We start from the raw sequence: 13,949 nt of genomic DNA on the forward strand, positions 1-13,949 counted from the left end.
TCAATCATAAACTTTTTTTTATAGTTTCATCAATGATACAATTTCGATAGTGGTTAGCTGTTTCTCTATGGGTTCTGTTACAATTTCGTTGTTTTCTGACCAGGTTCGTAGCAGCAACAGTTTGGCTTTGTTTTTCCTTGCTTCTTAATTTTTTGCATACCATTTTGCTCTGCTTGCTTTGTCATTTCGCCTTAGGGTAGCCGAGTTTACTTTATTTGGGCTTAGTTTGGGGCTGGACTTATCTGCTTTCTTTCCACTGGTTAATTTGTGTGCCTTATTTGAGGCCTTTGTGGGGGTCTTCAAAGTTGTTGTTGTTTTTTTTTTTTTTTTTTTTTTTCCATTGGGAACCTTTCCTTTCATCCTTCTGGTTTTAGCTGTGGTTTGGTTTCCTACTATTGTTCTGCCTCTGCTTTTTTTTCTCCCTCCATACAGTTGATTGCAGGTGTGCTCTGCAATCTGTCCCTTTTGGTTATGTTATGTGTGAGTTATGTCTGTTGTTTTGTTAATTGGCATGTTTCGATCTCGAGTGCTTCTCCTTGCTGGTTCGGTCTTGCATTAGGGATCTCCATATTGATAATGATTAAGTATTTTAGATTATCGTTAACTTCATGGTCTCGAAAAATTAATCGAGATATATGTAAAAACTGACCTGATCATTCACGGTTAAAATAATAATAATAATAATAATGTTAGATTACGACCCTAGCTATAAAAGAACAAGTTACAATTTAACTAGGTATCAGCTCAACGTGCATGGGTGGCACATTGGAGTAAGAAGGCATATCACCTTTTGTCCTTATATTCTTGAATGTCAGAATCCTACCTTGGCTTATGCTGTTATAGTTCATGGAGAGGCCATGTTCTTAATGATTATCGCTATCCTTACATGTGCCACCAAACATAACAAAGGTTGATGTTACTCTGCACATTTCGACCTTGCTTCCAAGATTACCAGATTTAGACTTTGAACATATTCTAATAAGACAGTGAATAAGGATATATTGATACCTTTTCAGTTCTTTGTGTCGACTTGCTCAGATCTTCTACTAAAAAAACCACGGTTGGAGACCATTAACAATTCTTAGACTTTTGTATGGAAACAAGCTCTGGTGTGCTTTTGATCTGTTTGTATAGCAAGAGATCTTTTGGATTAATGCTTTCTCACATTAACCAGTTGCGTCAAACTAGAGCATGGCTTAACAAAGTTTAGAGACTAAAGCTTCAATGGAATAAACTGCTTGCGCTCCTATGTATAGAGCATTGCCCACCTTGGATTGGCTCTTTTTGTTTTTAGTGTAGCTTCTCACCTTGAAGCATTGCTGTGGAAATACCTAGACGTTGTGCCATCATTTGAAAAAAAAGAGGGGAATACATGCCTCAAGCCTTTTGTTTTGCACCTAGCCTCAGATCGATCGATGCTCGTTGTTATTGTTTTTGTTGCTGGATTCTTAGGGTTCTGTTCGTACGCATGCCAAATTATATTGCTTCTTTTCCTGTTTTGTTGTTGCTCCTTTCTTTAGCCCACTTCGAATATGTTCGTGCTTCAATTCCCTCATGTTTCCAATGCTTGTCTCTTTTCTTTCCATTGTTGTCATAGACTTCTCTATTGTTTTTACGTTTCATCGGCTCGCATTAATGTTTTCTTTTTTCGTTTCATGCCTGACTTCACTAATTAAGAGGCTTTTGCTTTTTGGGCTGAACAAGAAGACAAAATTTAGCTGCCAGCCAGTTTGTTTTATTTGTCAAGATTTTTTTGGTTGCCCAGACTCCACCTTAGACACCCACAATCCAATATAAGTCAGTCATTACTGGTTGTTGAGAAGTTGGATGAACAATTAATTGGTTTTTTGGGGTTGAAATTCTGGCAAAATATGAAGAACAAAAAAAGCATCAATGGATTTGTCCAGTTACTATCTTTCCCTTTATCGATCTCCACGAGATTCCCCCCCCCCCTCCCTCTCCCTATCCATTTGCATCCTCTTGTAATTGATTTTTAGAGTTAAATTAATAATATTGAATGTATTTTTCAAGTTAATTTTTTTGTTTAATATTATTTAATGTCAAATTATTTTGATAGCATAAAAAAATTAGTACACCGACGGACATAAAAACTGTCGGTTATATATGCAAATTTTTCTTGGACAATTACACAGAGCTGTTTATTGATATAAACCAACATAATCACCAATAGAAAATGATTGTTCGGTAATATTTGTCGACCGATAGACCAATATAAATTGGTCATCGGATATTTTTATCACCGATAATAGTTTTATGTCGGCCTATCGGAGGGAAAGCAAAAGAAGAAAGATAAAAAGTATCAAGAGAGGAACTCTCTTGACATAGGCTTGAAGGAAGTGAAAGTCAGAAATCCTCACTGTTTAAACCAACAATGAAATTACCGATGGATATGAAATCATCGGCGTAACAGTAGTTGACGAAACGGTTTTTTCAGTAAATCTGTCAACGATATTCCTACTGTCGGTGTGATTCAATTTTTTTGATGGTGTTTAAACTAAAAAAAAATTGAAAAATTTGTTCACATTATATGGTTTATTGTTTAAAAAAATAAAATAAAAATAAAAATTTCTTTCAAAATAACTTATTTTCTAAAATATTTTTGACATCGTAAATATTTTTTTTCCATCTTAATGATCTGACGCACGTTACTGGACTAAAGAGCACTCCGTAGTATGTACTCCAATTTCCCTAGTGTTTATTTAGGATATCACTTGCTAATTCATAACGGATGAAGGCCGAGCCACTTAATCCATTTTTTCACTATAAAAAATAAAAAATAAAAAATAAAAAATAAAAGAGAAAATAAAAAATAATGGATGAACGCCGAGCCACTTAATCCACATAAAAAATAAAAAATAAAAGAGAAAAGAGAAAAGAGAAAAGATTTCACTATAATCGTCCTCACAAGACAGTATGTACTATAATAATTTTTTCCTAATTTTTTTTAATTTTAATTTTATATATTATTTAACATTTAATTTATAATTAAGAGATTGAGTTTAATAATTTTTCTCAATTTATTTGTTATGAAGTTTATTATTCCAATCTCTCATATTAAAAAAATTGATATCATATAACTCAAGTGAATATGATATTTTCTAATCTCCCATTAGGTTTTAGTGAAATGTTTCTTCCTATTTACTCAATGATGTGAAAATTTATTAGTGGCATCATACTTAAATCTTATTTTAGACGCTAGTGTCCATCTTATCACTTAATGGACACATCATTATTGACAAGCACAAATTCATTTATACACTTTATTATGTAAAATAAAAATATCGAACATCTATATGGACAAAACTAAAAATCAGACACTCAATTATAATTAATATTCATACAAGTTAATTTAGATACTCAAAATTGCGTTATCCTTGGGAAAAAAAGGCAAGAAAAAAAATGCATTTTGACAACATTATGTGATGATTTGTTATTTTAAATTAATTTTATTTTTTTAATAAATCTAAGTTATATTTGAGTGTGGATGTGAGGATATTTCTCTATATGATTTTGCCAGTTCAAATCATTCTCTATCTCTTGTGTTTTACACAAGAGAGGTTGTGATGAATGAATGGTTAAAACAAATCTATCAATTGATATTGTATTAAATTTTTTATATATATATCAAATTAAGAGATAATACCAAAATGAATAGCAAAGTTGTAGAAAATGGGAAATTAATTCTTGATATTTTCTTACTAGCATGCCTTCCAAGCATTGATGCCGTCGCACATAAAACAAGTGCAGAGGAGTTGAGAAGTCTTGAGTTGGCGTTTTTCGCAGGTCAAGTATTGTTGAAAACATGAAAAATACATGTACATGAAGATCTGGTAGAGTGAGATGGGGAAAGAGCAGAGGGAGAAAGTAGCGAAGTTTGAAGAAAAATAAATAATAAAATGAAAATAAAGGCAAGAACCAGTTAATGCAAGGGATTTAATGGAATAAATCGCAAGTCGTAGCTTAATTAGTTAGATATTGAATTTAATTTTTAATGGTCATAAATTCAAATTTTTTTAGAATTATTGAAGACTTATATAGTTATTAATTTTAGAATTTATAAAATTTATAGAGATATGTATAAATTAATCCGAATAATGATATAAAAAAACAAATATATTAAATGAAAAGCAGTAATGGTTATATTTGTGTAGTTGGCATGGCATGATGTAAGTGGAGGTCAGGTTGAATTTCTATTTTGTTTTAAAGCAAGACGACAACCTAAAACTCTCAGCAATAGTTCATAGGGGCCAACTGAAACCATTACATAAAGGGTGTGTTTAGCAAAGTAAAGGATACATGCAAATGAAAATAATTAATCCAACTGACGTTTTGTTTTATATATTTTATATTAGAGTTTAAATATGGTCGCTATTTACATATAATTTAATTTTAAATTAGTGCTAAATAAAAAATAAAAGATATATATTCAAATAAAAATATTTTTTTAAATGATTGGCTAGAATTGTTTTTGAATTAACAATGTCAACTAAATTATATCAAGCCAATTTATATATAATTTAATTTTAAATTGATATTATATAATTTAATTTTTATGTCAATTTGTTTGCGCGGCCGCGGAGAAGGAGAAACAGCAATCCAGTCCAAATGAACAACAACTCTTTTATTTGGTTGCTTTTTGAAGACACCGTAGAGATTCTTGAATAACAATTAATGTTTGCTTGTCGATGATTCCAAGGTAAAAAAAGCCGATGTCAACTCAACAGGCACAGCCAATGAAATATCTCGGGTCTGTTGCCCACTGCCATTAAAATCACCACCCTTATCGCTTGATAATATTGTACCGTCACCCTCTTTTTCTTTATTTCAACCTCAAGTTAGAAAGAAAAAGGCACCAACCCTACAGCTCACAGCATTGCAAAGAACCACTGACAAAAATTTCGCTTTTTTTAAGTTCAGGAAAATCTAAAAATCAACTGTACAGGCAAATACAAAATCTCAGACTCTCCCGAGTCAATCTAAATCAAAACATTCGACCGCCAAAACCACCATGGCTTTGGAGATGGAATCCATGGCCTTGGCAATCGGGGTCTCGGTCCCAGTGTTAAGGTTCCTTCTATGCTTTGTGGCGACGATTCCAGTGAGTTTCACCCACCGATTCGTACCGAGTCTATTTGGCAAGCACTTGTACGCTGCCCTTTCAGGGGCTTTCCTCTCGTATTTGTCTTTTGGGTTCTCTTCAAATCTTCACTTTTTGGTGCCTATGCTGTTGGGCTACCTTTCGATGGTCCTGTTTCGGCCGTACTGTGGAATCCTCACGTTTTTATCGGGATTCGGCTATTTAATTGGCTGGTATTTTTTTTTAATTTGATTTATTTTTGAGATTGAAAGCTCATTTTTTATGAACTAATTGTTTCTTTATTAATTGGAGCTGAGTTATAGGAGTTTTAATTTATTGAATTGTTAATTGTTGTGCTGTGATGATTTGTTGCTTGATTAAATGAATTTGACGTGTTAATTATTTTGATTTTTCTTGAAGTTTTAATCTTTGGTTTCTGTTACAAATTAATGCATTAATTGCAGGCTGAATGTAACACAAGAGAAAACATTTGAATTTGGAAATTACATTGTTTGTGAGGGTAAATGATAGCATTGCTGTTAATTGGATGCAAATATCTGGTTTGAAATGATGGAAAGCTCAAACGCTGCACGTTTTGTTTTACCTTGTTTATGCTGGTGGACGTAGGAGCTGTCGAGTGTTGTTTATTTAGTAATTAATTTTTAGAAAAGAAGGGTTTCAATGTACAAGTACAGATTCGTATCTACTTTTTGCTAGAAAAAAGGTTTTATCGTGAAAATGCCGAGTTTGATCTTCAGTGTGCATCTGTTTGCTGTGTATGTGGAATATGGTATTGCCTTATGAATTTCAAGTGACCATGTTTGTTTCATTTTTGTTATTTGATGTTCTTTTGAATACGTTTCTGAAGTATATTCATGTTAATCAAATGGGACTAAAGAAAATCTTTTTTTTTTATGGAAAAGTATATACCCTTTTTATTTCTGAATTCTTGATTATTGGTGTCCATGTGTAGCCATATGTATTACATGAGCGGGGATGCATGGAAGGAAGGAGGCATCGATGCCACTGGTAAGCATGATTTCAGATTTCACAATGAAGATAATGAGAATTGGTATACTCTGTGAGAACTATTTACTGCTGTGTGATGGATCATTTTCTTCTATTATTAGGGGCTTTAATGGTGTTAACACTGAAAGTCATATCGTGTGCCATGAGTTACAATGATGGGTTATTAAAAGAGGAAGAATTGCGAGAGGCTCAGAAGAAAAACCGCTTGATTGAGCTGCCTTCTTTTATTGAGTATGTTGGTTACTGCCTCTGCTGTGGTAGCCACTTTGCAGGTCCAGTTTTTGAAATGAAGGATTATCTTGAGTGGACTGAAAGGAAAGGGGTAGGTATACCGTGTTTATCTCGTGCTTGTACATGCTTTGTCTTGATGGAGGCAGTCTGGTATTGCAAAAGAGAATGGAAAATTGAAAAGATCTATTAATTTTTTTTCAACTTTTGGGACAGAGGCTTAGTTTTAGTTAGTCAAATTGAGTTGATGCCTTGTCTTGCTGGGAATATTTGTTTCTTAGTTTTTTTAATCTATCTTTGCAGATTTGGGCCCCTACTGAGAAAGGACCCGCACCATCACCTTTTGGGGCAACAATTCAAGCTCTTCTCCAAGCTACTGTTTGCATGGCCTTGTATCTGTACCTGATACCCCATTTTAACATATCTGGGCTCAATGGTCCCGCATACCAAGAATGGGGCTTCTGGAAACGTTTGAGTTACCAGTTTATGTCAGGATTCACAGCACGTTGGAAATATTATTTCATCTGGTCAATTTCAGAGGCAGCTGTTATTATCTCTGGCCTGGGTTTCAGTGGTTGGACAGACACTTCTCCATCAAAGCCAAAATGGGATCGTGCAAAAAATGTGGACATACTAGGTGTTGAGTTTGCTAAGAGTTCAGTTCAGCTGCCGCTTGTATGGAACATACAAGTCAGCACCTGGCTTCGTCATTGTGAGTTAATCAGCTTCTCTAAATCTCAGCTTTTCTTTCCAGTCCTCGCTGAATTTTATTAGTAGTATATACATCTTAGTTGGTATTATTCTTAGCACCTCTAGATGAAAAGTAATGGTTATATTAATGTCCTATGAACATATGGGAATATGAGACACAATCTGTTGTGCTAACTTCATGTGCTCTTTGTGCTGTTGTAGATGTTTATGATAGACTTGTTCAGAAGGGGAAGAAACCTGGTTTCTTTCAGTTGTTAGCCACGCAGACTACCAGTGCCGTTTGGCATGTGAGTATAATATGCAACCATCTTTCCTATTTCTGTGGGTGGTCAGGAAACTTATTTTTAAATTATGTATTTGTCCTCCGTATAGCTTCGCGTACAACACTGCTGCTGTACACTGTTGTTGCTAATCGAAAAGATCAGTAAAGCACCCATAAATAAATTTTTTGAAGAGAGCGAAGGATTGTGCCATACTTTTGTATTACCAGCCTAATCTTTTCATACTATTCCATATTCAATTTCTCAAGTCATTGCAAATTGAAAAGACCAGTAAAGCCCCAATAGGTAAATTTTACAAGAGCGAAGGAGTCTGCCATAGCTTTTGTTTAGCAACATGATCCTTCACAGGGATTCCATATTTCAATATCTCAGATCTTTGACTCTTTTCCTGGACTCATTATCTGTGGAATTTTCCTAGCATTTTGCATATCTCTTTAGAAATACCAATGACTCTGTATGTTTATTTTATTCTTCATGAAGTTTTCTTGTATAATATTATTAATTGATTTTAACCTTTTCCTGCCTTCTCTCTGTACAAATTACAGGGATTATATCCTGGGTACATAATATTCTTTGTCCAGTCAGCATTGATGATTGCCGGTTCAAGGGGTATGACATGGAAGCCTTTTTTTTTTGTGGCTATTTTCTTTGTAGATAGTTAATAAATAAATAAATAAATTGGAAGAGATTGCTGACCCTTCTCCCCCATGCCGAGCAGTCCTATACAGATGGCAACAAGCTATACCTTCAAATATGGATGTGGTCAAGAATTTGCTTGTGTTTATAAGCTTTGCCTACACCGTTCTGGTTCTAAACTATTCCGCTGTTGGTTTCATGGTTAGCTCCTCTTATTGGAAAAAATCATTTTAGAAGCTGAAATTGATATTTCTTGAGCCTAATGTTTCTCTCCTCGTATGGCACAGGTATTAACCTTGCAAGAAACACTTGCTTTATATGGTAGTGTATATTACATTGGAACCATTGCGCCCATAGTATTGATTCTCCTTGGCAACATGATTAAACCAGCAAAGCCTTCCAGATCTAAAGCCCGGAAGGAACAGTGAGGTGTAGCATTTGCTTCTTTGATGTTTCGCTTTGGAGTTCTTGCAATGAGAATGGCAGATAACCGGTGGTTTCCTTAATTGTTGCCCAATTTTTGTAAATTTCTTTTGATCTTTGACATTGTTGCTGCTGTGTCTGAATTTTAATTTCAAGATAAGCTCTGTGCGTTGCATATTTCAAATCGACAAGCCCCATTGGGTTTACTGCAGTAATTTTGGGGCTAGATATAAATTTTCGGTGATATGGGAAGGAAAATAGGAAAAGAAAAGAGTTTGCATGCCTTAGGGGAAAGTTTGCAGCACCCGTTTTTCAACAAAAGGCCGTTCAAAACAATTTTTGCTGGAAAATGGTGGGCACGAGTGGTGACATAATAAAATAATATATATTTTTTATTTTTAAAAATTTATTTTTAATAATTAATGATTATGGGCCTCAAACTCCTACAATAGCACAAGAGCATCATGCCCCTTTTAATCTCTACACTCGATACACAAACACAACACCATGAGTTAGTAGTATCGAATGTGTTCATGCCGCGAAGTGTAAACTTACTCCAAAATTTAATTCCTTAATTAGAAGCCACTGTCCATTCATCCAGTTAGCCTACAGTCGTGCCTAAATCTTAACTAGGAGCAAGCAGTTTACTTCCTATATCTAATCATTTAGGTGATAAGAGTTTGAGATCAAGAGATTTGTTTCTTCTGTGGTTTCAGGTTCGAGCCTGTGGTTGCTCATATAATGGCTACTAAAAACTTACATGGTCGTTAACTTCATGACCCGTAGGATTAGTCGAGGTGCGCGCAAACTGGCCCGGACATCCACGTTAAACTAAAAAAAAAAAAATTCTTAGAAACCTTCAATCTCTTACCCACGTGTTACAATTTGAGTGGTGGTTTCATGAACTTTCCATGCTACCCTAGTGACAACTTGCCTACAGTCTTAGAAGCAGCAGTGGATAAAACTCTCAATAACAGCCCTTCTTTTGTTACCCAAAAAGAGATAACAAAACACATCCTCTCGTATCCTCTCCCAATCAAGAAAACTCCCCCCCTCTCCCTCCGCCACTCTCTCATCCGCCACTCATAATGGCTGTTTCCGCCTCAGCAACCACTTTCACCTCCACAAACCTCATCTACCCCCACCACACAACCACCACATCCTCTACCTCCACCCCTACTTTCTCCCTCAAACCCACCTCCAAACTCCCCTCAAAATCCATCCTTTCCTCTTCTTTCCTCTCCCCCTTCACTCCCACTTCCCCAACCTCCCCCTTCACCACCACCCGCCACCGCACCTTCACTGTCCGTGCCGCGAGAGGGAAGTTCGAAAGAAAGAAACCCCATGTCAACATAGGCACCATAGGCCATGTAGACCACGGCAAAACAACTCTCACTGCTGCTCTAACCATGGCTCTAGCCTCTATGGGTGGCAGTGCGCCCAAAAAATACGATGAAATCGATGCTGCACCAGAAGAACGCGCTAGAGGAATCACAATTAACACTGCTACAGTTGAATATGAGACAGAATCTCGCCATTATGCTCATGTTGATTGCCCTGGTCATGCCGATTATGTTAAGAACATGATTACTGGTGCTGCTCAAATGGATGGAGCTATTTTGGTTGTGTCTGGCGCCGATGGTCCAATGCCACAAACAAAAGAACATATCTTGTTGGCAAAACAAGTTGGGGTTCCAAACATGGTTGTGTTTTTGAATAAACAAGATCAAGTTGATGATGAGGAGCTGTTGCAATTGGTAGAGTTGGAGGTAAGAGAATTGTTGTCTAGTTATGAGTTTCCTGGTGATGATATTCCAATTATCTCTGGTTCTGCTTTGTTAGCTTTAGAGGCTTTGATGGAAAATCCTGCTATTAAGAGAGGAGAGAATCAATGGGTTGATAAAATTTACGAACTTATGGATAACGTTGATAATTATATACCAATTCCACAAAGGCAAACTGATTTGCCATTTTTACTTGCTGTGGAGGATGTTTTTTCTATTACCGGTCGTGGGACAGTAGCTACTGGGAGGGTTGAGAGAGGTACAATCAGAACTGGGGATACCGTAGATATTGTGGGGTTAAGGGAGACTAGGAATACAACAGTTACTGGTGTGGAAATGTTTCAAAAGATATTGGATGAAGCATTGGCAGGTGATAATGTTGGGTTGTTGTTGAGAGGTGTTCAAAAGGCTGATATTCAGAGAGGGATGGTTTTATCGAAGCCAGGGTCAATTACTCCACATACTAAATTTGAGGCGATTGTTTATGTTTTGAAGAAGGAAGAAGGTGGCAGGCATTCTCCCTTCTTTGCTGGGTATAGGCCTCAATTTTATATGAGGACCACTGATGTTACAGGGAGGGTGGCTACGATTATGAATGATAAGGATGAGGAGTCAAAGATGGTTATGCCTGGGGATCGTGTGAAGATGATAGTGGAACTTATTATGCCCGTGGCTTGTGAGCAAGGCATGAGGTTTGCTATCAGAGAAGGAGGGAAGACTGTTGGAGCTGGTGTTATTCAGTCCATTATTGAGTAGGTAACACACCAGAGGAAATATGCTTTATTGGTACTTTTTGGATGGATGGCGGTGTCAAACTTCATACCCTCAGCTTTGTGCAATTAGTTTTTCTCCATTTTAGCAAAACTTTCGAATCCCATGCCATATATTTTGCAGTTTTGTTCTTTTGCACTTTGCCTTAATGCTTAGTTTAGTTGGATATCATTCTTGTGAAAATTCAATGTGATAACGTAATCCTTTCTTGCTTTGGCTTCTAACTTCTTGGTTTCTACAAATTTGGATTGCATGAGTTGGAATGAGATGCTAAGGTAGCTGATGTCATCCTCCTGTTTTTTTTAGGTTTTTTTTTTTTTTTAAATAAAATTATACTCTCTGTTAATGGTGCTGTTTCATTTGCTTGGTTCAATTAGTGTGGTGGTTTGGTGCATATTGTTTTTTGTTCTCGAGCTTTTATGACATCATAATTGTGAATGCCATTGTTGATTAGACTTATATTACCTTGATGCGCTTCTACTCAGTCTTTAATCTGATAGTGTGATGGATTGGGGAACCATATCAACTCGCTACTATTTGTTCATAGTGAATACATTTGTTCAATGTGCTGCACTTGCCTTTTGGATTCAGCTCGTCCACTGTCATTATAATAAAGGTACTTGTGAGATGAAAATATCTCTTCAGAGTATAGTTTTGACTGAAATAGTCTATAACAAGATTGCTTTTGTACTTGAGAAAATAGGTTCTCTGGAATGGGTATTTTTTCTTTTACTGAGGGAGTGTAAAGTTTTTACTTGTAGTTTGTTTGGGAGGATGAAAGACAATATGAAGACAAAACATTTGGGGCATTCATATCATGCTTATGTTTTTGCAATGCAACGATTAACTCCCAAGTTAGTTTACATAGCAAGCAGCTAGCTTTTCTAGAGATGGACATATGTTTTTGCACTTGTGTATCCACAGATTGTGGAGGAGCTCTAGGCTCTTGGCATTGAAGTGTGGTTCCCTAGTTTCCAATGAACCCTTCTTGTCAGACTGGACCTTTATATTTTTAAACAAGCCTGTTTATGCTGGCTATACTCCACCAATTTCATGTAGAGTTGTCTCCCTCTCCCTCTCCTTCTTTATCTCCTAATATATATAGACCCTAATCTTCTGTTTCCCAGTGCCTAAACTCCAGACCACCCATTTTGTTGGAGTGTGACTCAAACATTAAACTAAAGGATTTCTCTTGTGGTCTTGCTTGATTGCTTATTTTCATATTTTTTTTGTAGTCTTTTCTCCCATTCGTTCTTCCCAATGAGGGGAAAGTGAGCTTCATTACATTTTGTTGTTCTGTCCTAGAGAAAAATCAATTTTTAGATTACAAAACACTTCCTGTTCACATGTTTTTATGGCCATTGACCAGTCGGTTTGTAAGTATAAGTCGGGATGTATTGTCTATTAAGTTTTCTGCAGTAAATAGAGTGACAAATTTAGTGTCAAAGTAGTGTGTTATTGTTTTTGTGCATAAGAGAGGTGAGGGGGGCAGTACTAGTAGCTTGTATGTGCCCAATTGTCACTTTTTTGAATTCTTAGTATCACATGATGCAGAAGTTGCAAGCTTCTTAATAGATTGGATCCCTCCACCTGTTTTAGTGTCATTATGGTGTGGGGATTGGATGTATAAATGGAAGGTTCATATTTGCAATTTACAGAGACCTGTCTTCCATCTCTTACAGCTATCTTGTTTGAAAGACTTTTGGTTGGCAGATGCTATGATGCCTCCCTTCTCCTATTTTACTTGAAGCAGATTGTTGATCTTGTCAACAAGGTGGTGTAACATTTGGAAGTAGCAAGCATGTCTTTACTGTTTTGTTCTTTATAATTGTTTCCTGTAATTTGGCGTTCTCTCCTCAACCCTGTTATAGAAATGCCAGTCCAGTTGTTTTCCTGGTGAATTTTGTTCTTTCACTTGGAACAACAGAACTGACTGAACAGATCCATGATCCTAGAGAGGACGGATCCTGTTGTAGACAGTAGTGGTATTACTGACTACTGTCATCGATTTGTTGAGTGCCTGTAGCATTGTTAAAATGCTTTATTTCTTTTCCACTTTTATTTCTCTGCTGAGCTATTAGGTGCCTCATCATCTTGAATTCTAGGTCTGTTTTCCAGTTATCAGTCATCTCAGTAGCTGTGTAGATTGTTCTGGAAATGGTTTCCAGTTTCCGGCAGTAATGTACAGGACAGCCTGCTTTGGAAAATGGTTACCGAGGGTCCAAGGATTATATAGAAAGGGAGCTATTTATTAGCAGGCATTTGCGCTTCGCTCTTAGCAGGGCCATCTATTGTGGGCTAATCTCTATAGTTTCGATTATACAGGGTTTGATTGATCTCTAGGCTCTCTCCTTGTCCAAATAAGTAATATGCTTGAGATTTTGTTTTCTGCAAGAGAATGGCTAGTTCAAGCTGGACATGCATATCAAAGCTTTTAAGGATATTTCTTTTTTCCTTGTTGGGTTACGATAAAATAAGTAGAAGAAAATTGCTATTAAAAGTTCTCACCAAAGAATAAAAGTACAAAATTTGAGCACTTCATTCTTCTGCCGTTTTGAACGATATTAATGATGACAACAACGTTCCGCTAACCCAACAACTAAGCGAACATACAGACAGGTGCCAACTGGCTACAGATGTGTGTTTGTGTGTGTGTGTGTTCAGACTTTGCCTTGCCTGTTTCTCCCTCCTTGATTATTGCCTTCCAGTTCGTAGAAAACGACTGCCTCTTAATTTGGTTTTCCTTTTCCTTTTCCTTCTTTATTTCCCTTTCCTTTGTATAAAACTTAGGATAAATGGTGACCAAAATCCCTGAATTAGTGGTCATAGTCACAAAACAAACTAATAATCTCACAGCAATTAGTTTCTAAATAAAATTTGAGAATTAAATAGATCCTTGTGCCAATTCATCCACTTCTTAACTAATAATACAATCACAAGACTAGCACATGTTTATTCACTCAAATTGAACGGAAATCTAGTTTTTCT

The 13,949-nt window shown here is 36.2% G+C and overlaps 2 protein-coding genes across 2 annotated transcripts; both read left to right on the top strand.

Annotated features, from left to right (window-relative positions):
• Nucleotides 1-4,643: 4,643 nt before the first annotated feature.
• LOC7490916 (lysophospholipid acyltransferase 1) lies at nucleotides 4,644-8,590 on the top strand. Its single transcript, XM_002298027.4, has 8 exons — nucleotides 4,644-5,331; nucleotides 6,072-6,127; nucleotides 6,229-6,449; nucleotides 6,659-7,067; nucleotides 7,268-7,353; nucleotides 7,893-7,956; nucleotides 8,066-8,184; nucleotides 8,271-8,590. Exons 1-8 carry the CDS (start codon nucleotides 5,030-5,032, stop codon nucleotides 8,409-8,411), a joined length of 1,398 nt encoding a protein of 465 aa, XP_002298063.4. The 5' UTR covers nucleotides 4,644-5,029; the 3' UTR covers nucleotides 8,412-8,590.
• Nucleotides 8,591-9,384: 794 nt separating this feature from the next.
• On the top strand, nucleotides 9,385-11,185 carry LOC7478071 (elongation factor Tu, chloroplastic). Its single transcript, XM_002298028.4, has one exon. The coding sequence runs from the start codon at nucleotides 9,495-9,497 to the stop codon at nucleotides 10,944-10,946; it is 1,452 nt and encodes a 483-aa protein (XP_002298064.2). The 5' UTR covers nucleotides 9,385-9,494; the 3' UTR covers nucleotides 10,947-11,185.
• Nucleotides 11,186-13,949: the final 2,764 nt, after the last annotated feature.

This window comes from Populus trichocarpa, chromosome 1 (genome assembly GCF_000002775.5).
Source record: "Populus trichocarpa isolate Nisqually-1 chromosome 1, P.trichocarpa_v4.1, whole genome shotgun sequence".
NCBI classification, from domain to species: domain Eukaryota; kingdom Viridiplantae; phylum Streptophyta; class Magnoliopsida; order Malpighiales; family Salicaceae; genus Populus; species Populus trichocarpa.